General features: G+C 50.3%; 1 protein-coding gene and 1 long non-coding RNA gene across 2 annotated transcripts in view; one reads left to right on the forward strand and one right to left on the reverse strand.

Moving 5' to 3' along the window:
* Positions 1 to 206: 206 nt before the first annotated feature.
* The window catches only part of LOC133754356 (uncharacterized), a 33,763-nt gene continuing 7,499 nt past the window's right edge, over positions 207 to 26,470 (forward strand). Inside the window, exons 1-2 of the long non-coding RNA XR_009865224.1 lie at positions 207 to 414; positions 12,194 to 12,325. This is a non-coding gene — a long non-coding RNA (uncharacterized LOC133754356). The remainder of the gene's footprint in view (positions 415 to 12,193; positions 12,326 to 26,470) is intronic.
* LOC133754355 (general transcription factor 3C polypeptide 1-like) overlaps positions 14,515 to 26,470 on the reverse strand; it is a 91,943-nt gene continuing 79,987 nt past the window's right edge. The window contains exon 7 of the mRNA XM_062184840.1: positions 14,515 to 14,709. Coding sequence (XP_062040824.1) covers positions 14,558 to 14,709 — 152 coding nt within the window. The 3' untranslated portion in view covers positions 14,515 to 14,557. The remainder of the gene's footprint in view (positions 14,710 to 26,470) is intronic.

Below are 26,470 nucleotides of genomic sequence, written 5' to 3' on the forward strand. Positions count from 1 at the left end.
GCCTTATATACCCTGGTGCTGTGCTAGCAGACCACCTAAACACATCTCCTACGCTTTAAATCACCTGCAGGCGACTTCCATTACCTCCTACGTGTAGATGCTGTGTGAATAGTGGTTAATACCAAGACTAGAAAGGCTGCATGTTCAGTACAGATGTAGTTTTCATCTGCATATTTTAACATTTATTTTCATTTAATTTAGGAGACAGAGAGACAGATATAGATTGTTCATCCACTGGTTCACTCCCCAAATGCCAGGCTGAAGCCAGGAGCCAGGAACTCCAGCCTCTGCCATGTGGGTGGTAGAGAACCCAAGTATTCGGGCCATCATCTGCTGCCTTCCAGGGTGTACATTAGCAGGAAACTGGATCAGTAGCTGGAGCCAAGACTGAAACCTGTCAATCCAGTGTGGGAGGTGAGCATCCTAACTGCTATGCCAAGCATCAGCCCCATCAGTATTTTCAGCCCAAGGTTCATTAAATCAGTGGATGCAGAACCTGCAGATATTGAGGGCCGGCTGTCATGGTTTTGAAAAGTGGGATATTTTCTAATCTTTTGTCTTAACTGCCTACTAGATTGAAAATGAGAAGCCTATTTGTTGAGCTTTAAATTTTTTAAAATTATTTGTCCACATTAAACACGAGAAGCCTCTACCAACGTTGGGACACAGTGGGTTAAACCGCCACCTGTGACGCTGACATCCCATGTGGTCCACAGTTCAAGTCCCGATTGCTTCACTTCCTGTCTAGCTCCCTACTAATGTCCAGGGAAGCAGGAGAAGATGGCCAAGTGCTTGAGCCCCTGCCATTCACACATGAGATCCAGGTGGAGTTCCAGGCTTCTGGCTTCAGTCTGATCCAGCCTGGCTGTTGTGGACATTTGGGTAGTGAACCAGCAGATGGAAGATCCCTCTCTTCCTTTCTATCTCTCCTTCTCTCTCTCTCTCTGTCACTCTGCCATTTAAATAAATAATTATCTAAGCAAATAAATAACATTAGAAGCTTTCTCAGAAGACTGGATTTATAATTTATTTAGAAAAATTGAATTCACCAAGACCAAGTCTGTTTTGTCGGGGGGAAGCTGGCAGCTGAAACTAACCAGTTATTCCCTGGATAGGGTGGGCAGCTGCCTCCTCTCCAGGCAGTCCTGTTCCCACCCTGCCACTTCTGTCTGGCGGCTACAGACGTGAGTCTCAGTAAGTGCCAGAATCTTAGTTTCAGGGAGCTTGCAGGAAGTTGGGCTGGAGCTGAGGACGTGCTAGGGTGCGGGTAGTAAGGGCAGTGGGTCCAGGGCTGCTTTTGTTCATGAACTTGGTGTGCAGACAGGAAGCAGGGTGTAGTGAGTGTCCTGAGCACAGGGTAAACCCGTGTTCTTCCCATTCCTTGCTCTGTGACCTTGAGCAAGTTGCTTTGCCTCTCCGAGCCTTGTGGCTTTGTTGTTGCCACAAACAGGTAGGAAAGCCCGGGAGCTGTGACCCAGGAAAGGACCCTGCAGTGGCAGGTGCACACGAAGCAATCATGAAACCTGACCCAGGTGAAATCACGATTTCCAGAAAGCCCATTTGGACAGATCTTGACTTTTTTTTTTTGCCCTTTGTCTTTGTTCCTTTTTTCCTTTTTCATCTTTTCCAGCCATTTCGTAAGAACATGACCCTCACCAGTAGCTGATTGGCTTAGCGAAGAAACGGTTGTTTCAATTTCCAGAAACTGTATTTTGCCATCATTTTGTTCTTATCTCTCACACATTATAGATTGATCTCTTAAAAGAAGGCAATTTGTCCTCCAAAAATAAGGTTTTCTCTTTCTGGCAAGCTGCAGTGTCCTGGGGTTCAGGGAAGCCACTCCATTTCCCTGTGCCAGGCTGCCCACCCGCTCTGGGGTCTACAGCACCTCTTATTATCTTTTTTTTTTTAAATTGAGTTCAGCTGTATTAGAGTTTTTCATCACTGTAACAGAACACCTGGGGCATGCTAACTTTATAGAGAAAAGAGGTTTAGTTAGGTCACAGTTTTGGTGGTCTAAGCAGCATGGTGCAGGCTCTGGTGAGGACACCCACCCTCTATTGTGCCCTTTGGCAAATTTTAGAGGGAGGTGTGTGTAGGTGAATCATGTGGCAAGAGAGGAATTAGGAGCCCACGTGGGGCTGGGAACACCAGCCAGAATTCCATGAGAAACACCTGAACCCTTTTTATAGCACACTCCCAGTTGCCCTAAGGATTTTCTACTAGGCTCCAGCTCCCAAAGATCTACACCATCATCCAGTGCTGCCACCCTGGGAACCATGAACTTGGGGAAGGGAAGGATGCTCAAACCTTATCCAAACCATAGCATCAGCTTTTGGCTGTGTAATATTTTAAGTTTGAGTTTATGGAATAGGAAATAGATCCAAATAAGTCATTCAAAAATTTAAATAATATTAAAGTCTACATGGAGAAGTCACTTCCCGGGTAATTGTTTATACAAATAAAATCAATACGAGTATATAGTCTTCCTCACCCGGTTTCTTGGAAAAGAGGTACATGCCCCATATACTTTCTGGCCCCCTCTTTTCTTCATTTAAAATATGGCCATCTCTTAAGGATTTATATGTGGTAGACTATAAGGAGCTTGCTTGGTTTTTCTTCCAGCTTCACGAGCTCCCGTGCCATTGTGTGGATTCACCATATTTATTCAGCAGTTCCCTACGGGGATGGATTTCTGGTTTGTTCTGTCTTTGCTATTGCAAATTATGCTGCCGCGAACACCTTGTGCATGTGCGTCTTCCTGTTTGTGGAGGTGTTTCTTCACAGCACATTCCTGGTAGCAATTTAGCTGGCTCAAAGGGAAAATGCATTTGTGCTTTTGACAGTGTTGCCAAGATACCCTCCACAGGGCTGGGCCATTTTGTGCTCCACCAGACCTTGCCAAGAATATACTGGCAAATCTCTGGATTTTTACCAATCCATCTAGGTGAGAGAAAGCAGTCCCTCCATGGGATGTGTGTCATGTAAATTAAATTTCATAGATATATCAGGTGAGTGCAGCAGGAGCCCTCCAATGTGGCCAACAAAAGGACTAAGTTGCCTCGCGTTTTGGTAACCCAGTGGCAGCATTGTCACCCCACTGGAGAGAAGCATGTTCTTTGTGACCGGAAGGTTCCAGCCTAGGCTTTCTTTGCCTATAGGATTTCCTCTGAGCCACCTTTGTTCTCCCAAGTCCAGCCTTTGCTGCCACGGTGGGAGCCAGTGTGTAATGTCAAGCCCACCTCTCCGCATTTGGCTTTGCAGGCACCTTGCTGTCTTCTTTATTTTTATTTTATTTTATTTTTGACAGGCAGAGTGGACAGTGAGAGAGAGACAGAGAGAAAGGTCTTCCTTTGCCGTTGGCTCACCCTCCAATGGCCGCCGTGGCTGGCGCGCTGCGGCCAGCGCACCGCGCTGATCCGATGGCAGGAGCCAGGTGCTTCTCCTGGTCTCCCATGCAGGTGCAGGGCCCAAGCACTTGAGCCACCCTCCACTGCACTCCCTGGCCACAGCAGAGAGCTGGACAGAAAGAGGGGCAACCGGGACAGAATCCAGCGCCCCGATCGGGACTAGAACCCGGTGTGCCGCAAGGCGGAGGATTAGCCTGTTGAGCCTTGGCGCCGGCGGGCACCTTGCTGTCTTCTAGGGCTCCTCAGGGCACCATCTGGCTGGAAGGGAACCCCAACTCCGCTGGGGAGTCATTTTCCTCAACCCCCCTTATTAACTGCTCGGGGAATCAAAGCACAGTCAAAAGGTGCAGCACAGCAGAGTTCCTTCCCACGGGCTCCCTCTCCCCGTGAACTGTTGCGACTGTCTTCGTTCTTGCACTGGTCTCAGGACCAGGCTGAGAGAAGTCTAGTCTGTGGTGGTTCGCAGTGCAGGCTCAGGCCGAATTGCCCAGATGGAAAGGGAAGCTCCTCCGCTTGCCAGCTGTGTGACACCGGGTAAGTGTCCTGAACTCTTTGGACTCACTGTGTGCCTCTGACAAGTAGAATAGAGAAGAGTGCCTGTTTCACAGGGTAGCTGTGGGGAGTCAATGAGTTGATGTATTGCTCAGCCTGGAGCCCGGGTGCCTGGCCCACTGTAGATCCAGACTAAAAGTGAACTCCCATGGTGACGGTGATGGCGGTGGTGGTGATGATGGCGGTGGTGATGAGGCTAACATAATGATGGTAATGACGGCAGTTAGCCGCATGCTGAGCCCTGAATCTGCATTTCTGTGACCTTCTACAAGCAGTTCAATCACTGGCCCTCAGCTTGATTCTCTCCCTCTTTGCTTTGTACCCATGAGAACAGAGCTGTGCATCTAAAACAAGAATCGGCCAGCCACAGCCCTTGGGCCACATCTGATTTGCTGCTTGCTCTTATAAGTGAAGTTGTATTAGAACACAGCCACACCCGTTTGTTTACATGTTGCCTGTGGCTGCTTTTGGGCTCTGGTGGCAGAGCTGAGGAGTTGCATCAGAGACTTTATATCCTTGTAGCCTTCACAGTCAAGAATATTTTCTATCCAGTCCTTTACAGAATAAGTGTGCTGAGTGCTGGTCTAAAGGAGTGGTGGTAAAGACGCAGGAGATGATGCCTCTGCATAGGTGCTGGCCGCAGAGTAGGTGCCCAGTATGTTGAAGCTGCATCCGCCAGGCATTCAACTTCTGTGAACTTGGTGCTGGGCCCTTGCCTGCACCCTCATCACTCTCCTCCCACCCGAAGAGGGAAGATGGAGTAGTTACAGTATGAAGAGTTTAATTAAGAATACCATAAAATTATAGCTTGCATATGTATTTCTATCATGTACTATACATTTCCATATGCACCAAAATTACACATGCACATTCATCACAGCAATGGCTATAAAAAGCTGTATCCCGAAGGCTGTACTTTTCGGGAGGTGAAGGCTCTTTTTCAAAGGTAATTTTGACACTGATTTTTCCCTCGCCTGATGACTTCTGAAAGTCCTCCGAGGACGATGTGACTCCCCTCTAAATGGAAGCAGTGCTTATTACCTGTATCTACAGAAAGTAAAACTGACGCATCACAGTCTTGGGACCATTGAAAGGAAATTCTGAGTGCAGATAAAACCCTTCTAAAACCGTACGTGGGAGAATAGGATTATATTTACAAAGATTCCATGCAGTCACTTTATTTTGTTCGTTCTCTTTTCCTGCAGGCATACATCTATTCTAGAAAGTATAGTACGCACGTTTCATTTACATTCGATCTTATTTATTGCTTCCCAGCCCAAGCAGGCAGGTCACCTTGCAAAATGCAGAGGAACACCCCTTAATTTTGCAAGCGGCATATATTGATATTAATGTCACCTTCTTCCACTTCCCTGCCTGAATTGTTGTGAGAATAAATGAGATAGAAGGTAGGAAGATACTCAAAGAAGCTAAGTGCAACAGACAGGCGTAGTGTAACCTGGATGCAGCGTCTAGCTACCTGGAGCAGAGAGGCTCAGGGGTGTGGGGACTGGGCCAACCTGTCTTCCAGGGTGATTAGGTAACAAATGCTCATAATTAGAGCGAATTATCTTCATTGGAAAGTAAGCGAATTATTTTCCAATTTCATGAGTAAAGAAGCTTCTAATGAACTCCAGTGGAGAGATTTGCGTTCAAATTTCAGTAGTTAAGCTCTGTGTTCTTTGTAGTAATATTTTGTTTTTATGGACCACCTTAATTTTTTTTTTTACTGTTCTTTATTGGTGTAATAGAATTTTAGAGATGAAAAGCAAACCTAGAGATGATTCAGCCCAACTCTCATTTGAAAAAGAAAATAGGAGGAATCTATGGCCCTACAAGATCCTGTGACTTATCCAAGGTCCCACAGGGAGTCAGCTTCGTCCAGGACTGTATTCCTTGGAGCTGGTGTGATCAGGAAAGCAAGGGCATCGGCCAGACTGCAGGCGTGGCCACGTTCTTGCTTGGACTGGCTGTGTCCTTCCCACTCTCTGCCCTTGCTCTGGGCCCTGCCGGTGTCTTGCTTGCCCCTCAGCACTGCTGGAACTCTCTGGGCCACTAGCCACCCTGGCCTCCAGCCCACTTTGTCTCTGCCAGCTCAGGCCTATCTCTGGCTCCTGGCTCTGCATCGTATGGCCTATATATGGCTAGCCTGAGGACCCCCTCGGAATCCTGGGGCTGACAGCCAGAGCAGGTGTAGCCAGGGGGTTCTGGGAGCTGGCCATACTAGCTCCTGCCCATGAGCAGCAGGCGTTGGTAGGTCATGATCAAATACAACTACCAGATCTTCTGGGCCCTAAATCCTGGCCTCTTTTTTAAAAAAATTTATTTATTTCTGTTTTGTGTGTGTGTGTATGTGTGTGTACTTAATTGATGGACTGTGTTTTAGAACTTTCAGCAAAATGGAACAGAATGTTCAGAGCGGTGTTTAGGTGTTCTTCGCCGTCTTGCCATGCTTCCAGAAGCTTCTGTGCAGTCAGTGCTCAGTGAGGACTTTGCCGACTCTGGGCCTCAATGCCCACTGCAAACCTGCGTTTGCCCCTTGGTGATGTTGGTGAAACCAGTGTGTTGTTGAACCGCTGGGAGGCGAGGCTGGGAAAACTGCAGAAGCAAAAGATACCTGGGCCCTCTCCTGGAGTGCTGGAGCCCTTCCCTGTATTTTAAAATTCAAATCAGAGGCAAAGCTGTCTTCTTCCCAACTCTCTCTCTCTCAAATTTATTTTCATTTTAAGGGAAAGACAGACAGAGAGAGAGAAAAACAGAGATCATCCATCCCCTGATGCTGGGCCAGGCTGAAGACTGGAGCCTGGAACTCCATCCAGGTCTCCCACGTGGGTGGCAGGGACCCGAGCCCTTGAGTCCTCTCGAGCTGCCTGCCAGGGTGCGTGTTAGCAGGAAGCTGTGATGGGAAGTGGAGAGGCCTGGGCGCAAAGCAGGCGCTCTGACATGGGACGCGGGCTTCCCAGGCATTGTCTTAGCTGCACCCACTGCCTGGCCCCATCCCGGTTCCATGACTTGCTCTCCTACGTTCAGCTGTGGCTGGGCCCAGTGGCTCAGACCACGTCAGAGGACGCATTGCTTTCAGCTCTGCTTTTCCTCCTGTGCCCCGTGGAGTACCGGGAGTTACCAGAAGCTCCCGCTTCCGATCTGACGCCTGTTGTTGCCTTTCTTGGGTTCCCCTGAACCAGTCACCATGAACCATGCTCTGATTGACCAGGCCTGCGTCACAGCTCCGTCTGCCCCTGGGAGGGAACTCAGTTCCACTTGGATTAGCAGGCCAAGGAGTGAGGAGAGGATTTCCCAGAAGAGCAGGGTGTTTTGCTAGGACACAGGGCATTGCGTGCCAGACAGCCAGACACAGTGGTTCTATTGTTAAAATGCACCTGCTGACTCCTAAGGTGAGGGGCCAGGGGCACTGAAATTCTGCCATCTTCATAAATCCCAAGGCCCTAGTCAAGGCCGCTCCCTTTCTAGACCAAATATCAGAACCCTGCGGGAGGGGCTGGGCCCCACCCGAGGCACTGGCTGGTGCTGGGGAGTCAGGCTCCTCCTTAGACCTGGGCTCAAACCTACAGGTCCTCCCCCCTCTTCCTCACACTCTCTCCTCCCCGCCCAGAAGGCTCCTGGCATTTGGACATTGCTAGGGGTTCCTGCAGAGGAGGGGGGGGCACTTGTTGAACATGTCCCAGGGAGTCCATCTCAGCAGTGAAGTCAGAGTCTTTACAGCCTCATCCTGGCTGAGGCAGGGGGCCTCCAGGAGTGTCCTGGCCTGGAAGCCTCCAGGGGACCTGCGCCCTGTGAGGTGCTTCCCTCCTCAGATCTTGCTGCTGGCACTTGCTCGGCTCTGAGAGCGAGTGGGCAGAGCCCGGGAGAAAGCCACGTGTCACTTGGTGCCAGAGCCCAGGGCAGCCAAGCACGTGGTCAGGAGGGCACAGCAGAGTGGGAGGAGGTGGAGGGAACGGCACAGGGCACTCAGAGTCCAGAGGGGCTTCTGGAAGGTTCTGGAAGCAAACAGTGGTACCTTCCTTCTGTACCTCTTCTCTCTGTTCGCAAACAGAGACTTCCCAGCTGCTTTTCTAGCCCCTTGCACTCTCTCGTTCCAAGCTCTTTGCCCTGAGTCATCTGTGGCTTACCCGCTGCCTGCCTCCTGTACCTCAGATCTTCGCAGGCAATTCTCTAAGCCCGCTTGGTCTCTGCTGTCGCCAGGTGGGGCACATTTATCCCTCTTGGGCCTGCTGAGGCAGTGTCCTGTGGTGGCTTAGAACAGGGATTGGTTGGCAAACTGCAGTCCCTGGGCCGAATCCGGCCTCAGCCTGTTCTTATAAACCAAGTGTGATTGGAACCTGGCCAGCCCATTTGTTTCGGCTTTGTCTGGGGCTGTGTTCGAGCTATAGTGGGACAGTTGAGTATTACAGCAGCGAGCACACACTGGCAGGGTGTGAGATGTGTACTCTCCAGCCGTTTACAGGAAAAGCTGGCCGGTCCCGGTGGGTTGTCTGGCCTCTGGAGCCACGCCACTGGGGTTTTTAACACTAGGCTCCGCGGCTTCTTAGTGGGGTGACCTTGGATGAGCACCTAATGTCCTTGGGCCTCATTTTCCCCTGGGGGTGTGTCGTGAGCGAATGCACCATGGAGTATTGGGTGACGTGGCAGCTGCAGTGGCAGCACTGAGGGGAGCAGGAAGCGTGCCACAGCGTGAGCTTTGATCACTCCGTGGACGTTTGGCACAGGGGTTAAGCCACCAGCTGGGACGCTCACGTCCTGTGTTGCCATGTCTGGTTCAAGTCCCGACTCTGCTTCCCATCCAGCTTCCTCCTAATGTGCACCCTGGGTGGCAGCAGGTGTTGACCCAAGTACTTGGGTCCCTGCCACTCATGTGAGAGACCCGGATGGAGTTCTGGGCTCCTGGCTGGCCCAGCCCTGGCTATTGTGGGCATTTGGGGATTAAATCAGCAGATAGGAGATCTTTTGCTGCCTACCTCTCTACCCCTCAAATAAGTAGATTGAATGAATGAATTTGAAGAAGAAGAGAGCCCTGGCCTGAGTTGCAGGTCGTGTGGGGCCATAAGGCTCCAACATGCTACATTTCCTAAGCATGTGGGGCAGCAGAACCTCACACGGGGTGGAAGGGTCTTGCCAGGGCCTCGGGGAAAGTAACGCCTGACTTGCCTTGAACTCAGGTTCTGGAGTCAGGACTCGGGCTCTGTGTCTTCTACCACTCAGCCACAGGACCAGGACAAGCACAGGCAAGGCGCCTCGCGCAGATCTGAGGGGGTCTCATAGTCAGATTTGCATACGTGCACGTTGGCACCCAAGAGTGAGGCCATTTCCAATAGCGCCCTGGGCACCACGCTCACCCCACACCAGTCTGGGCCCTGCTCACAGCCAGATCTGCCTGCAGCCTGGGAACACGCGGCAGTTTCTCCAGCTGATGAGTGGATGATGTTGTTGGCTTGCTTTTAGGGTCCGTGTTGGAGGAAATGTGTCCCCTCCTTTGGTAGGGGGAGGTCCGGGCACCTGTGCAGAGCTGTTGGCACATGAGTGGGTGCCTCTCCAGCCCCAGCCTGCTCCCTTGTGTATCGTCCTCACAGCGTGAGTGCCGCTTTGGCACATGGGGAAGCTGGTGCCTGGGGTGTCAGGGGACGTGCCCTGCCTAGGTCATACAGGGAGTTAGCATCAGGGTTCTGGGAACTGAGCCAGTCTGCCTGAGGTTAGATCTCAGGCTGTTCACCAGGCATGGCCCACTGTGATACAGCCACAGGAGTGTCACTGGGCTTGAGTTCCCCTGTAAGTAACCATGACGGCTCAGACTGCCATGTGGAGGCAGGCGGCCTATAGGAGACGGGTGGTTGGTGCCGCCAGCAACCCAGGCTTCCTCTGTTTTTCCTCCGGGCCACCCTGAAATGTGGCTTTCTTCCTTGTCCTCAGGCATCTTGCCACCTCCACAGAATCAGGCAGTGGACAGCTGTTGCGTGGGCAGAGAGCGCTGTCTCCAAACTTACCTAGGATTTGGGTACGTGGAAGAGATTTGGGAGAAGGGCATTCAAATTGGGTGAACAGCATGAGCAAAGGCACAGGGGTCGGAGAGGTTAGGGCACAGGTGAGGGTCAAGACTGTCAGAAGGAACATAATTGCTATTTATGTTGGTCTAAGCCAAAGAGAAAGGGTCACTGGACTTGCTTCAGGTGCAGCTGGATCCAGGGCATCTACACAAATTCATCAGAACTCCACTTCAGCCTGTCAGCTCCTTTCCTCTCTGTGTTAGGACAGGACGGCCCTTAGCAGCTGCTGGCACACTTTATCTTACCACTCCTACAGCAGAGAGCTCCTCCCCGTGGCTCTAGCAGGAGTCCCAGGGCCATCCTCCTTGGCTGCCGTGGCTCCAGGCCCATCTCGGAATCTGCAGGCTAGGGCCTGTTGTGAGAGGTGGATGGGCTGATCAGCCAGACCTGACTCTCACTCCCACGCTTGGGCCACACATGTGTTCCGAGTCAGGAGGGGGAGGTGGAGGTATTTCCTGATGGGTGCTCCTCGGCTGCAGGTGGTTCTGTTTGGCCCGATTGCCAGGCGTGCGAGTGCGTGCCCAGGAATCAGAAGTGGGGCCATGGGCTGCATCACAGAGGACTCTGCCTTTCTCCATGAGGGCACAGGCCTGGCTGCTCTCACAGCAGGGCCCCGGTCACGCAGGCTTGAGCAGCACAGAAGCTCATGTCTCTGGCAGGACACGGCTGAGGCAGGAGCAGGCAGCCCGGGGATCATGGGAGAAGCCAGGCACCAACTCTGTGCCGTGGCATCTTCCAGATGTCCCTCCCTCCCCACAGCCCCGGACAGCTCACTGCCTCCTCCACCCAGGGCCAGGGGAGCCGAGCTTCTTCCTTTTAAGGGCACAGCCTAGAACAGGCACCCATCCTGCCTCCCACCTGCACCTCGGGGCTCCTGCCCAGCCGCAGGGGATTCTGGGAGCTCAGTGCAGGAGGAGAAGGGGACATGGATATTGGGTGTCAGCCCACAGCCTGCCACACCAGGTGTATTAATTCTGCTTTGTGTTGCTCTAAATAAAGCAGCCCAGAACAGTGTCTTGGGAAAGAGAAGGTTTATTTCAGCTTCTGGTTTGCAGGTTGTTGTTCAGGCTCAGGAGGCCCCATGGGCTGGCATCCACGTAGGCTGCTCGTAGGAGGTGTGGACGATGATCATGGGGGGAGCCCGGAGTGGAGAGACAAAACCTAGGCTGATCTTGAACTCACAAAATGATCTTTTTTTTAAGATTATTTATTTATTTATTTGAAAGGCAGAATTGCAGAAAAGCAGAGGCAGGAGAGAGAGAGAGAGAGAGAGAGAGAGAGAGATCTTCTATCTGCTGGTTCACTCCCCAAATGACCGTTAACAGCTGAGCTGATCCAAAGCCAGGAGCCAGGAGCTTCCTCGAGGTTTCCCACGTGGGTACAGGGGCCCAAGGCCACAGCAGAGAGCTGGATTGGAAGTGGAGCAGCAGGACTTGAACTGGCACCCATATGGGATGCTGGCACTGTAGGTGACAGCCTTACCTGCTACGCCAAAGTGCCGCCCCCAAAAAATGATCAAAATCACTTGCTCACAAGGCCCTTTTTGAGAAGCTGAATACTTCCCAAAGGCCTGATCATCTCAAATGGAAAGGGTTTTTTTTTTTTTTTTTAAAGATTTATTTTATTTATTTGAAAGAGTTACAGAGAGAGGTAGAGACAGAGAGAGAGGTCTTCCATCCACTGGTTCACTCCCCAGATGGCTGCAATGGCTGGAGCTGGGCCGATCTGAAGCCAGGAGCTTCTTCCAGGTCTTCCATGCGAGTGCAGGGGCCCAAGGACTTGGGCCATCCTCCACTTCCTTCCCAGACCATAGCAGAGAGCTGGATTGGAAGAGGAGAAGCTGGGACTAGAACCGGTGCCCATATGGGATACCAGCACTGCAGGCCAGGGCTTTAACCCACTGTGCCACAGCGCCACTGCGCCACTGCGCCACAGCGCCAGCCCCAGAAAGGTTGTTTTTAAGAACTCTGCGGCACATACTTGGGAAGTTCCAGTAAGAGGCAGTGAAGACTTCTGAGCCCAGGTGGCCCGACCCACGTGGTGCCGGCCTGTGTGAGACCCCCCAGCTGCGCCAGACTCCTGTGCTCAGCCCCTCCCATGCTAGTCCACGTCCCTGGGAGGAACACAGACGTTCACTACCCCCATCTCTGAAGCTGTCTCAATTTTTGTGCATAGAGATCGGTGCAGATCCGAACAGAAGCCGGCTCGAGGCTCCACATCGAACCCCCCGGGGACTACTCGGAAGATTTTGAGTCGACTGAGGATGCCGATGCCAAGACCATGGATGTTTCTGGGGATCGTCCACAGGTAGGGATTGGCCGTGGCCTTGTGCCCTGAGCTCAGGGCTCCGGTGGCCCTTGGGACACTTTCCATCAGTTATTCATGCCATTGTCCTCACTCGCACCTGGGTCCCTCCCTCCTGTATTCATCTCAACACACTTTGATGAGCACGTGGGCTGGGTGCTAGATGCCGGTGTCCCCAGGTCAGTGAGGCTGGGGTCTGATACCCCACATAGCCCCTCGATGGCACAGAGCAGCTGAGGAGTGAGGACAAAGCATGGGGGGAAGGGAGGAGGGGACTGGCGTCCAGGAAGGCTCCCCAGAGGGAGTGACTTCGCCCTGGGTCAGAGTTTAGTGGGGAAAGGTAGGCGGGCAGAGCTGGCACTCAGTCTGTCTATATATGTAGACGTGCACTGTTACCGCCGTAGGCAGCAGAGAACGCAAGCACAAACTGCTGTGGCTCAGGGTCCTCGTGGTCAGTGCGTGACTTTGCCAGCTGCTCACTCCCATCGTACTCAGACTGCCATATCCTCTCAACTGCAGTAGTAGGAGGGAGTCTTCCTAAGTTCATGGGAACACAGAGTAGGAAAAAAATGCAAAAAATAAGAATCTTTCAATTCAATTTTTCTATGGACTTTAAACTTTTTAAAAATTATTTCCTTGAGAAGCAGAGAGAGAGCTCGCTCGCATCTGCTGGTTCACACCCCAAATGCCCACAATGGCTGGGACCAGGGCCCCACTGAAGCTAATCGTAGTCTGAAGCCACGTGTGGGTGGCTTCACTTGAACCATCACCTGCTGCCCCCCGGGAAAGGTACTAGCAGGAAGCTTAGGGTCAGGAGCCAGAGGCAGGCTCAAACCCAGGCACTGCGACATGGAATGAGGGCCTCCTACGCTGTGCCTTAACCACTAGGCTAAATGCCCACCCCTCCCCAAACTTCTGCAAGTCCCCTCGTGTATCCCAGTCTTGCCTTGAGCAGGCATCTGTCGTGCACCTGTTATTGGGCTTCAGGCTCTGTCCCAGACACCAGAGACAGAGCAATGGACAGAACTGCTGAGACATTTATTCTTAAACAACTTACATTATTATTCTCCAAACGGGAGACAGACCATAAAGAAAACCAAAGGAACAAGCAGTGAGATCATTTCAGGTACTGATGTATTCTCAGGAAGGTAGGACAGTAAGATGGTATGGGAGAGAGGGAAGGAGGGCCTCTCCTAGGTATGACATTTCAGCTGAATGGTGATGGGTAAGCAGGCGCAGCTTGGGAAGCAGCAATGGGAAAAGCATTCCAGGCAGAGGGAACAGCAAGTGTAGTGGGTGTGAGGCTGGGCTTATTTGGGGAGCAGGCATAGGAGAGCAATGGGATGTGGAATGAGGTGAGGGGGTGCCTGAGGATGGTTACCTGGCATTTACCCCGAGAGCATTGCTTTTATAGTCAAGAGTATGTGAGTAGATTGTCTACCTGGTTACGCACAGGTGGAATTCTCCAGAGATGGCAAGTGATGGTCAAGTTGGTAAGCTGGCCCCTGGGCAATGGGCAGATTGCACAGCCTCACCACAGGGCCCAAGCCTCACTTCCGCCCGGCGCTTCCATGCCCCCAAACTGCTTTTACAGAATGAAAGTGGGCATCCAGGCGAGTGGCCTGTGGTCCAGGGAACATGTGTCTGCTTTCCGTGGCGTGTCTGCACTGCCGTGTCTGCTGATGATGGAGGGCCAGGCGAGAAGCGGGCCTCACCTTGTTGTTCCACGTGGGGGGTCCCAGGGGGCTGGGAGTAAATTGCAAATTTTTGTCTTCCTCAAAAACAAAGAGTCCTTGTCCTTGCCTGTGGAACGACTCCGTGTCCTTGTTTCTCTGGCCCACCGGTGAAACGGGAATTGAGCAGTAGGAAAAGCTGTGGTCTTCGTCGACTTGAAAACTCCGGCCACACAACACACACATGCACACACACACAGTATGCTTTTGTCCTCTGCTCAGAATCAGAGTGAGCAAACGGAGCCGTGCGTTTGCCTTCGTCTGTTGGGGAGGCTGATCCTCAGCCACGTTGCACCTGCCGCAGGGCCGGCCTCGCGTCCATGCCCCAGTATGCGTGTGTGCCCTGCAGACAAGGGGCTGTAGCAGTCTGCCGTCGGCCAGGCATCCAGCACCTGCTGTGCGGTGAGCCCGCAGTCCCTCCTACGCAAGCTCCCAAGCTCCCTGCCCCATAAGGCTCCCTCACCTGCTCCTGGGTTCCGTTAGTGTTCCTCTGTGCACCTGCTCAGAATTGGCATGGCTGCTGCTCTGCCAGCATTTCATTTTCTTCCCTGTGAGTGCTTGATTGTATTTCTTTCTCTCCCTTTTTCCAAAAACCCCATCTTGAGGGGGCTCTCCTTAAGGCTTCACAGTCCATTTCCCCTTGGAAATTTCCTGCTAAATAAAAGAGGCAAATGGCAGCACTAGTTTTCCGGGGATGGCAGAAGCCTTCAGGGATGCAGATGGAATAGGGAAAGAAAAAGAAAGCGTGGGCACACACACTCAGCCGCCTCTCACTGTTTGCAAGCGCAGCCCACAATGGAGCAATAGGAAATGCGTGTCCGCGGAGGTACTTGTCTTCCGACCCTCGCTGTTGAAACACACCGGCCTCTTTGCCTTCAATCAGACCCTCCGTGAACTTCAATTTCCCCGTGGCTGTGCGTTCACAAACCTGTGTGCTGCAGACATGTTCTCCTGGCCTCCACCCCGCCGACCTGCACGGTGCTTTTCAAAGATGTGATTTCCTAGCTGACATTTAAGACTCAGGAGATGCTGTGTGAAAGCCTGAGCCAGGGGCTTGCGCTGAAAAATCAGAAGGCTTAGGAGCCACTTTCTTCTACGATAGCAATGAGTGGGGCTGGGGAGCGGGTGTCCCCTTGGACAGGTGTGTGTTCCCCGGTGTGCCGCAGTCCCCACCACCAAGTTCTCAACACTGCAGATAAGACGGATGATGGGGCAGGCATCTGGTACAGCTGTTAAAATGCCACTTAGGAGGGGCTGGCACTGTGGCATAGTGGGTAAAGCCACTGCCTGCAGTGCCGGCATCCCATATGGGCACTGGTTCGAGTCCTGGCTGCTCCACTTCTGATCCAGCTCTCTGCTATGGCCTGGGAAAGCAGAAGACGGCCCAAGTGCTTGGGCCCCTGCACCCACATGGGAGGCCCGGAAGAAGCTCCTGGTTCCTAGCTTCAGATCAGTGCAGCTCTGACTGTTGCGGTCATTTGGGGAGTAAACCAGCAGATGGAAGAACCCTCTCTCTCTCTGGCTTTGCCTTTCTTTGTAACTCTTTCAAATAAATAAAATAAAACTTCAAAAAAAAAAAAATGCCACTTGACACCTGCATCCCACAGCAGAGTGCCTGGTCTTGAGTTCAAGCTCTGTTCCTGATTCTAGCTTTCTGCTGTCGAGCACCCTGGAAGGCGAGGGAGCAGGTGAGGACTCAAGTAGTTGGGTCCCTGCCACCCATGTGGAAGATCCAGGTGGAGTTCCTGGCTCCTGGCTTCTTTGGCCTGGCTCAGCCCCAGCTGTTGTGGGCATTGGTGTGTGTGTGTGTGTGTGTGTTGTATGTCCATATCTTCTGGGTCTCTGCCTTTCAAAATAAAAGAATTATAAAAAGATGGTAAATGAGTATAGATCAGGAGGTGGTGGGGACTTCTAAGAAAGAGAGCTGAGGTGATATCGTGGTAGAGACCATAAGAAGGGAGAGAGTGAGCCACGCAGAGCAGAGCATCCAGGCCCCTGGAGGAGCAGGTGCAGAGGCCCGAGGTGGAACGCTGGCAAGGAGGCCAGCGTGGTTACAGAGCGGGGGCACGGTGAGGAAGAGGAGGTGCGGCCAGGGAAGCAGGCATGGATCAGGTTGCACAGGGCTTGAGGGCTGGGATGATGTGGGGCTCTCACTGACTGTGAGTCAGCTGGTTTAAACCCTCCAGACTAAAAATGAAAGGTGTCCTTGCACCTAAGGAAAGTCAACCAGGGATGTCCCGGTCCCCTGATGTTCCCCCAGTGGAGTTATCCAAGAGCAAGAGAAATAAGGGGAAGGTGTGACCCCCATCCCATGGACGTCTCCTGGAAACCTTCAGGAGTCTGTTCCCATCGTGTGGGTTCTGGAGCTGGCGGCCCAGGGGTCTTCCCACGATCACCATTCAACGTCATTACAGATGCATACAGCTCTCAGGGCCAAGCATCTGTCCCCTGTGATCAGCGCACCCCACCCCACAGGGCCCTGTAGCAAATCTCTGCAGTTGTCCTTCATCCATTTCAACAGTGATTCTTGAAAAATGCGGGATTGCTTTTTCATAATATTGTATTTATTCATCTATCTATTTAGTTTGATTTGAAAGGCGGAGACAAAGAGATCTTCCATTCACAGGTTTGCTTTCCAAATGTCTACAACAGCCAGAGCTGGGCCAAGCTGAATCCAGGATCCCAGAACTCCCACCTGGGTTTCCCAGGTGGGTGTCAGGGATTGAGGTACTTGAGTCATCACCACTGCCTTCCAGGGTGCACATGAGCAGGAAGCTGGAATCAAAAGCAGAGTCAGGACTCGAACCCAGGACTCTGATATGGGATGTGGGCATCCCAAGCAGCAGCTTAACCACTGTGCGGGACACCTACCCCTGAGGGACCACTTTTAAGGCAGTTCCATTGCTTGGATACTTCTGCCATTTGGGACTACCATGTAATAACCCTTAACTGGGTACCTTTGTAAAAAAAAAAATATTACCATAATATAAAGGGATTGTACTATCCATGCCATTTGATGATTGTACTTTATTTACTTGACAACATCCCATAGCTATCTTTCCATGCCAGCACTCCCCCAACCATCATGCAGTTCATTGGGTCAGAGCGCTGTTTTGGGAGTTGGTAGCATGAGTTTGAATCCTGGTGTTGGTATTGGCTGTGCCTGCAGTGGCGCCGGGACAGCAAGAGTGCAATCAGTTCACCTTTGGGAGTGAGAGCAGAGGGTGAGGAGACAGAGAGGGGAGGCAGGGGCCCCAAAAGAAGAATGATGCCTCCCTCATATCTTCAGGACTGTAGGCTGCTTCTACCATGCCTAGGTCTCTGTGCTTGTCTCTATGGCACCACACCCTGTGACTTTAATTTCTCCCTTCTGAACCTACAAGGGCCTGACCCTCCCAGCAGTACAGAGAAAGAATCCTTTTAACTTCTCAGGGTGTAATGGTAAGGTGGAGTCCCAGCACCCTAAGCAGGAAGTTGCCAGCACTTCTCCCATAGCCAAGCTGCTGGGGCAGAAGATGGGCCCCACGAGAGCTTCTGTGACAACCACATAGATTAACAAAAGGATTTGGCTCTAACAGAAAAAACTCTGGCCTGCCCACCAGAAGACTTAAAACACATGAATTTTTTTTTGGCAATGTTTTTTTCCCCCCAGAAACTTTTGATTTAAAGAATACAAACTTCATGCATTTCATAAATACAACTTTAGGAACATGGTGATCCTTCCAACCATACCCACCCTCCCAACCAACACTCCCACCTTTCTTCCTCCTCACTCTACTATTCCCATTCTTATTTTTTACTAAGATTTGTTTTCTTTTTAAAAAGATTTATTTATTTATTTGAAAGGCAGAGTTACAGAGAGAGAGAGAGAGAGGTGAGACAAAGAATCTTCCATCCATTGGTTCACTCTCCAAATGGCCTCAAGGAGCAGGGCAGGGCTGGGCTAGCAGAAGCCAGGAGCCAGGAGCTGCTTCCCAGTCTCCCATGTGAGTGCAGGGGTCCAAGGACTTGGGCCATCCTCTGCTGCTTTCTCGGGCATATTAGCAGGGAGCTGGATTGGAAGTGGAGCAGCCAGGACTCAAACTGGTGCCCATGTGGGATGCTGGTGCTGCAGGCAGCAGCTTTACCTGCTTATACCACAGTGCCGGCCTCACCAAGATCTATTTTCAATTAACTTTACGCACATACGGTTAACTCTGTACTAAGTAAAGAGTTCGACAAATAGTATGAAAAAAACTGTTCATTAACAGTTGAGACAAAGGCTATACAAAGTCATTGCATCTCAAAGTGTCAATTTCATTTCTATAGATTACCTTTTAGGTGCTCCATTAGTTATCACAGATCAGGGAGAAGAGATGGAATTTGTCCTTTTAGCACTGGCTTATTTCACTAAGTATGATGTTTTCCAGTTGCATTCATTTTGTTGCAAATGACAGGATTTCTTTTTTTTTTAACCATTGTGTAGTATTCCATGGTGTACATATCCCATAATTTCTTTATCTGATCTTCAATTGATAGGCATTCGGGTTGATTCCATGTCTTAGCTATTGCAAATTGAGCTGAAATTAACATGGGGGTACAGATCACTCTTTAATATGCTGATTTCATTTTCCTTGGATAAATTCCCAGGAGTGGGATGGCTGGGTCATATGGTAGGTTGATATTCAGATTTCTGAGTTATCTCCATACTGTCTTCCATTGTGGCTATACCAGTTTATATTCCCACCAACAGTGGATTAGGGTACCTTTTTCCTGACATCCTCACCAGCATTTGTTGTTTGTTGATTTCTGTATGAAAGTCATTCTGACTGGGGTGAGGTGAAGCCTCATTGTGGTTTTGATTTGCATTTCCCTGATAGTTTGTGATCCTGAACCTTTTTTTCATGTGTCTGTTGGGCATTTGGATTTCCTCTTTTGAAAAATGCCTATTCAAGTCCTTTCCCCATTTCTTAACTGAGTTGTTTGCTTTATTGTTTTTGAGTTTCTTGATCTCTTTATATACTCTGATTATTAATCCTTTATCAGTTGTATAGTTTACAAATAATTTCTCCTGTCAGTTGCCTTTTCTTCATGATGGTTTTAAAAATGAGAGCAAGAGCTCACAGTACATGAACGTGTACTGAGTGCTAAGCACCACATTGAGGATGTACCATCCATCACTACATCAGACCTGAGAGTTAAATGCTAACTATCAGGACAAGCATCGTGGCGTAGCAGGTTAAGCCGCTGGCCTGCCACGCTGGAATCCCAAGTGGGTGCCGGTTATGTCCTGGCTGCTCCACTTCTGATCCAGCTCCCTGCTAATGTGCCTGAGACAGCATTGGGGGATGGCCCAGGTACTTGGGTTCCTGTACCCACATGGGAGACCTAGAAGAAACTCCGGCTCCATGTTACAGTTTGAAAAAATTGAAGAAGGAAGAAGTGATGTTGTTCACTCAGGCCTCAGAGAAACCCCGGGCACCACGATTCCCTGTTCCTTGGAATGAGCAGTGACAGGCTGGGAACGACCCAGGCCTGCATTTGCTTGAGGTTGTGCCACAGTCTGTTGTGAATATTATCGATCTTCTGCCTGGGGGTGAGGTGCTCAGAGGTAGCCATCCATCAGTTAGGCTTCACAGTGTTTTATTTATTTTTTTATTTTATTTATTTATTTTTTTGACAGGCAGAGTGGATAGTGAGAGAGAGAGACAGAGAGAAAGGTCTTCCTTTGCCGTTGGTTCACCCTCCAATGGCCGCTGCGGCCGGCGCACTGCGCTGATCCGATGACAGGAGCCAGGTGTTTCTCCTGGTCTCCCATGGGGTGCAGGGCCCAAGCACTTGGGCCATACTCCTCTGCACTCCTGGGCCACAGCAGAGAGCTGGCCTGGAAGAGGGGCAACCGGGACAGAATCCGGCACCCCAACTGGGACTAGAACCCGGTGTGCCGGCGCCGCAAGAAGGAGGATTAGCCTATTGAGCCACGGCGCCGGCTTCACAGTGTTTAAGCCATAACAGAGGGAACCTCTCCTTAGCCAAATAGCTCCCCAGTGAAGCCGTAGCTGAGAATGTAGATGAAAAATGTTTTTCAAAAATGAAACCCGATGAGGAAACAACCAGACAGACCCAAGTTGAAGGACAGCTTACAAACCAACTGGCCTGGGGTCTTTGCAGACACCAGTGGCCTGAGACCTGAGAAAGGCTTGGGGCCGCACCCGATGAAAGGTAGGTACAGCGAGTTCACCCTCCTGCAACGTGGTCAGAGGAATTGCTCCACTGAAGGGTGGTTTCCCGAAATTCACAAGGCCTTGAAAATGATACTGCATCAACATTACATTTCCTGCATGCATTCATGGTACCATGGCTATATTACTCAGCTTTTGTTACTACAACCTAGAGACGTGAGAGGAGCTACTCGGGAAGGAAGAAAGCTCACTTCAGCTTGCGGTTTGGGCCATTCACAGTCCAAGATCTCAGGGCCTCATTAGTGTGGCACCTGATAGTGGTGGGACACGTATGGAGGGGGGAGCCTGTGGGGAGTGAGGAAGAGAAAGAGAAGCTAGGCTGAAGTCAGCTGATAGCCAGGCCTCTCCCAAGGCCACACCCAAAGGACCTCCTAGAAGACCCACCTTTGGACTCCAGAATTGTATCCAGTCTCCCCCCTTAATCCGTTGACCATTTACCTAAGGCTTTAGGGACCAAGCCTTCAACTCATGGGCTTCTAGGGGACCCCCAGGCTGTCGGCGAAGCCTAACGGTAGCCTTGTGACGAGTGAATGTCCTGTGCTTGGGACACTGAAGAGTGCAGGCATGAGGGGTTGTGTGGTCAGCAGCCATGCGTCAATGGGTCAGAATGAAGGTTATGTATATAACACGGAAGAGGGGAAAGCAGGGGACGAATGTGGCAACATGGTAATTGGCGAACGCAGGCTAGGGGTATCTGGGTGTTAATTATACGATCATGATCAATTTTCTGTGCTTTTACATGGTTTCAAAATAGAAAGGGAAAAAAAAGCAGGTTAGGCATTTTGCAGAGCAGTTAGGACATAGGTGAGGTTGCCTGCCTGCATCCCGTATTGTAACACCAAGAGGCGCAGCTCTGCTCTGGATTCAACTTCCTGCTAATGCAGACCTTGGGAGGCACCAGGGTGGCTCAGGTGACTGAGTTCCGGCCACCCACATGGGACTGAATTCTTGGCTTCTGGCTTCAGCCCCTGGACTGTTTGGGATTTCTCTTTCTGGCTATCTCTCTCTCTCTCTGTCTCTCAAATAAATAAGTAAAATTAAATACAACACTAGCACATTAAAGAAATGAGGTATATGGCCGGCGCCATGGCTCAACAGGCTAATCCTCCGCCTTGCGGTGCCGGCACACCAGGTTCTAGTCCCGGTCGGGGTGCCGGATTCTGTCCCGGTTGCCCCTCTTCCAGGCCAGCTCTCTGCTGTGGCCAGGGAGTGCAGTGGAGGATGGCCCAAGTGCTTGGGCCCTGCACCCCATGGGAGACCAGGAAAAGCACCTGGCTCCTGCCTTTGGATCAGAGCGGTGTGCTGGCTGCGGCAGCCATTGGAGGGTGAACCAACGGCAAAAAGGAAGACCTTTCTCTCTGTCTCTCTCTCTCTCACTATCCACTCTGCCTGTCAAAAAAAAAAAAAAAAAAAAAGAGGTATATCAGTAGAAGCAGAGGCACAAGGCAAGTGAGAGGAGAGACGTAGTTTAACCACCTACTAGGAATGTGTATCAATGCCAGTTTCCCAGTTGTGATGATGTACTACTGTTGTTACAAGACATTACCCTGACAAGAAACTGGGCCGAGGATAGATGGGACCTCTCCGGATTGCTCCTTACAAACTGTGCGTGAAATGGCACAAGCAGCTCCAAATCTAGAGCAAAAAAACAATCACGGAAAACACGACCGTGCCGGGCCTGTCCCTTGGAGGTTCTGATTGGGACTCTGTCCTGTCCCTCCCACGAGTCTGGCTTTGCAGCAGTGTTCGAGAACCACGGTTAGAAGGAAAGGAGAGCGGCGGTCCTCAAGATCTGACACGCACAGGCACCACTTGGGATGTTTGCTAAAGACGAGATCTTAGGGCCTGGCATTTGGCACAGTGCTTAAGACACTGCGTGGTACCCCCACAGCCCTTACCAGAGAGTTGTGGTTCCAGTCCTGCCCCCACATCCAGTTCCACCTTCCTGCTGGTGTGCACCTGGGAGGCACCGGATGGTGATCCCTGCCACCCCCCAGGGGAGACCTACATTGAGGTCCTGGCTCCTGGCTGTGGCCTGGCCCAACCCCAGCTTTTATAGGCACTTGGGGAGTAAACCCAAGTGGATGGAAGATCTCTATGTGTCTGCCTCTCTCTCTCTCTCTCCCTCTCTCTCTCTCTCTCTGCCTTCAAATGAAATAAAAATAAATAAAAATTTTAATGTTGCATATTTTAGGCTGGTTTTTGAGCTAACAGAATTGGTGTCTAAAAGGTAACACATTTTTTGACAAAAGAGCTGCCAGGGATTTTGATCCAGCAGCCGAAGATTAGAGCACACCTCACATGGAAGGAACATTTTCCGAGTACTTTGAACTCTGTGGCTTGGATTTGGGGAACTACAGAAGAAAGATGTTTAAAAATCAAAGTTAACAACTCTTCTGCGTCATGCCAAATTAGGATGACTAAAAAGTGTGAAAACAACACAGATCCACAGAGGTTCACAGGGGAGGGTTGGGGGCAGGGTCTGCCCTGCTCTTTGGAACCATATCCTACACTTCTGGAAATTCAGGTGGGAGATGAAGTCACAGAAAAACATAGACAAGAAAAAAAAATTGCTGTTGACAACGTCTCACTATAGGTCAACTTCTACACAAATCACTGACCATTAGTATCAAGAAAAGACTAAATGACTTCAAGCTACAGCAATTTCCCTCTTATCTGTGGTTTCACTTTCCATGGTTCCAGTTATCTGAGGTCAGCTGAGGTGTGAAAATAATACATGGAACATTCCAGAAATAAACAGTTCATCAGTTTTCAGTTGCATGCTGTTCTGAGTAGCGGGACAAGAACTCACACTGTCCCCTTCTGTCCCGCCTGGTGGGTGGGTGGGGATCATCTCTTTGTCCACGCATCCACGCTGTCTGTGCTGCCCATCTGTTACTCCTTGGGGGCTGTCTCAGTTATCAGATTGACCATTGAGGTATAGCACATGCAAGAGAAAGCGCATTCATAGAACTGTTATTACAGCATATGGTTATAGTTGTTCTATTTGATTGTTAGTTGCTGTATTAATCTCTTATTTGTGCCTAATTTATAAATTATGCTTTATCTTGGGTATGTATGTATAAGGAGAAATATAGTATATATAGAGTTTGGTGGTTTAAAGAGATCCACTGGGGGTCCTAGAACACATCGCCCATGTATGGGGGAACTACAGAACTTTTAAAATTTACTTATTGGGTTAGTGCTGTGGTGTAGTAGGTTAAGCCTCCATCTGTGGTGCTAGCATCCCAAATGGGTGCCGGTTCGAGTCCTGGCTGATCTTCTTCTGATCCAGCACTCTGCTGTGGCCTGGGAAATCAGTAGAAGATGGCCCAAGTGCTTGGGCCCTGCCCCAGTGTGGGTGACCCAGAAGAAGCTCTTGCTCCTGGCTTTACATCAGCCCAGCTCTGCCCATTGCGGCCATTTGGGGAATGAACCAGTAGATGGAAAAGACTTCTCTCTCTGACTCTCCCTCTCTCCCTATCTGTAACTCTGCCTTTCAAATAAATAAATACATCTTTTTAAAAGTTACTTATTTATTTAAATTTTATTTGAAAGTTAAAGAGATGGAAAGAGTGAGACAAAAATAGAGTTCTTCTGTCCACTGGTTCATTCCCCCAAATGCCTACCACAGCCAGGGATGAACCAGGCCAAAGCTAGGAGCTTGTAGCTCCATCTGATTCTCTTTTGTAAGTGGCAGGGACCCAAGTACTTGAGCCGTCGTCTGCTGCTTCCCAGGGTCCACATGAGCAGGGAGCTGGTATGAAGCAGGGGAGGTGGGACACGAACCAGGCAGCATCCTAGCCACAATGCAAACACCCACCCTTACTGTACATTCTAGAAGGCAAGAAAGTCCTGAGATATTCCTGAGACATTTTCATATAAAATTAATCTATGTCTTTACTATTAAAAAAGGTAAACTTAGATAAATTAAAAAAAATTAATGTTGTGTCATGTGAAGGCATTAATGTGTCAGTTAATTTTTTTTTCTTTTTTAACTTTGGTCACATTCAAAATATGGCTCAAACTTGAGGGAAAATAATCCGGAGAAAATAGAGGCATGTAGGAAAGCCTTTTTAAAATTTTTAAAAAATTCTTAGGGCTTGGAAAAGATATGCCGAAATACAGAAATGAGTGCTCAGTGGGAGGGGGTATGGCCACAGGGCAGGGCTCAGACCTGGACCTGGACTAACAGGGCCAGCCTCAGCCCCCAGACCTGTAAGCCATCCTGGCGGGGAGCTGAGCTCATCGCTGGTGCTGCTTTATTGCGAATTAGGAAACTTATTCTGAGCACGCGTCTCAAGTTGTCCCTGGTCTCCACGCCACCACTCCCCTGGATGTTTTATATCACCTTACATCTTCTGAAGGCATTGGACTTGCAGTTCCTACCTGGGGGAGTAGACAGCAAGTGGCCTAGACTCAGCAAGCCTGGAGACCTTGGCCAAGTCACACAGTCCTCTGGAGGTTTTGGGAGGTTAGGTTATGTTTCCTATGCCTGCCAGGTCTGAAGTCATAAATTCTGGGTCAAGTTTAAAGGAAAACCCTATTCCTGTATGATAATAGCCATAGAGTAGAGGATACATCATAGTTCATGGAGCCCTTACCCACCCAAGAGCTATTTTCTTTAAAAGATTATTTATTTCAAAGTCAGGAGAGGCAGGAGCAGAAAGAGAGAGAAAGAATCCTCCATATGCTGGTTCATTCCCCAAATGGCTGCAACAGTCAGGCTGGGCCAGGCCGAAGCCAGAAGCCAGGAGCTTCTTCCAGGTCCCCCACATGAGTGCAGGGACCCAAGCACTTGTGCCATCTTCCACTGCTTGCCTAGGCTATAGCAGAAAGTTGGATCAGAAGTAGAGCAGCCAGACTCGAACCAGTGCCCACATAGGATGCCAACACTGCAAGAGGTGGCTTCACTCACTGTACCACCATGCCCATGCCGGCACCCTGTGGTCTATTTCTGTAGGTCATTTGTAAGGTATACATTTAGGGCCTGAAACATTCCTCCCCGATCCAGATCTAAGCTTTATAGAGAACAGAGATGAGCTGCCGTGTTTCTGGTCCCTAGAAAAGTGCCTGGCATAGAGGGAGTATGCAAATCTTTGTTAAGCAAATGAATTGAATAGTTGATTGATTGAATCAATGAGGGAGGGAGGGAGGGAGTTGTTGGTTAGACATCCTGGCCAGCCCACACAAGCCGAGTTCAATCATCACATCACTATGTTATAATTATAGTGACAGTATTTGCCAAACCATGAATCAGGACCCGTAAAACGACAAAGATTTTTGTGCTGCTTCTGGTAGAGGAGTCAGTTGAGAGATACATTTTGGATTCTGAAATATTGGAATTTGGGGCACATGATGATAATTTCAAAGAACCGTTTTAGGCATTTTATTTCATTTACTTGAGAGACAGAGGGAGACAGACAGAAATCTCCCATCTGCTGGTGCATTCCCCAAATGCTGGCAACAACCAGGGCCGTGCCAGGCTGAAGCTGGCTGCTGGGAACTCATTCCGAGTCTCCTACGTGGGTGACCAGGGACCCAAGTACTCGGTCCTTAGCTGCTGCCTCCCAGGGTGTGTATTGTTAGCTGGAAGCTGGAATGGGGAGCAGAACCAGGCAACAAACCCAGGCCCTCCCATGTGGGATGTGGGGGTCGGAATTGCTAGATGGAATGTCTGCCCTAAAAGACTTTTAAATCACACGAGTGGGTAAAGCCACCGCCTGCAGTGCCGGCATCCTATACGGGTGCTGATACGAGTCCCGGATGCTCCACTTCCGATCCAGCTCTCTGCTATGGTTTAGGAAAACAGTGGAAGATGGCCCGAGTCCTTGGGCCCCTGCACCCACGTGGGAGACCTGGAAGAAGCTCCTGGCTCCTGGCTTCGGATCGGCTCAGCTCTGGCCATTGTGGCCATCTGGGGAGTGAACTAGCAATGGAGTGAACTAGCAGATGGAAGACCTTTCTCTCTGTCTTTCCCTCTCTCCCTCTCTCTCTGTAACTACCTCTCAAATACATAAATAAAATCTTAAAAAAAAAAAAAAGCAGTTAGGTGTGTAACAAGTAACAAACCTGGCCCAGGGCATGGTCTGGTGGGCAGTGGAGAGGGCTGTGCAGGACAGTGGTAGCCAGCTGTCACCATGTAGAAATACAAGCCCCGCAGGATTAAGCGCGTTCTGGTCTTCATTAAACAT

The sequence above is a fragment of the Lepus europaeus genome, assembly GCF_033115175.1.
Source record: "Lepus europaeus isolate LE1 chromosome 21 unlocalized genomic scaffold, mLepTim1.pri SUPER_21_unloc_9, whole genome shotgun sequence".
Lineage (NCBI taxonomy): Eukaryota > Metazoa > Chordata > Mammalia > Lagomorpha > Leporidae > Lepus > Lepus europaeus.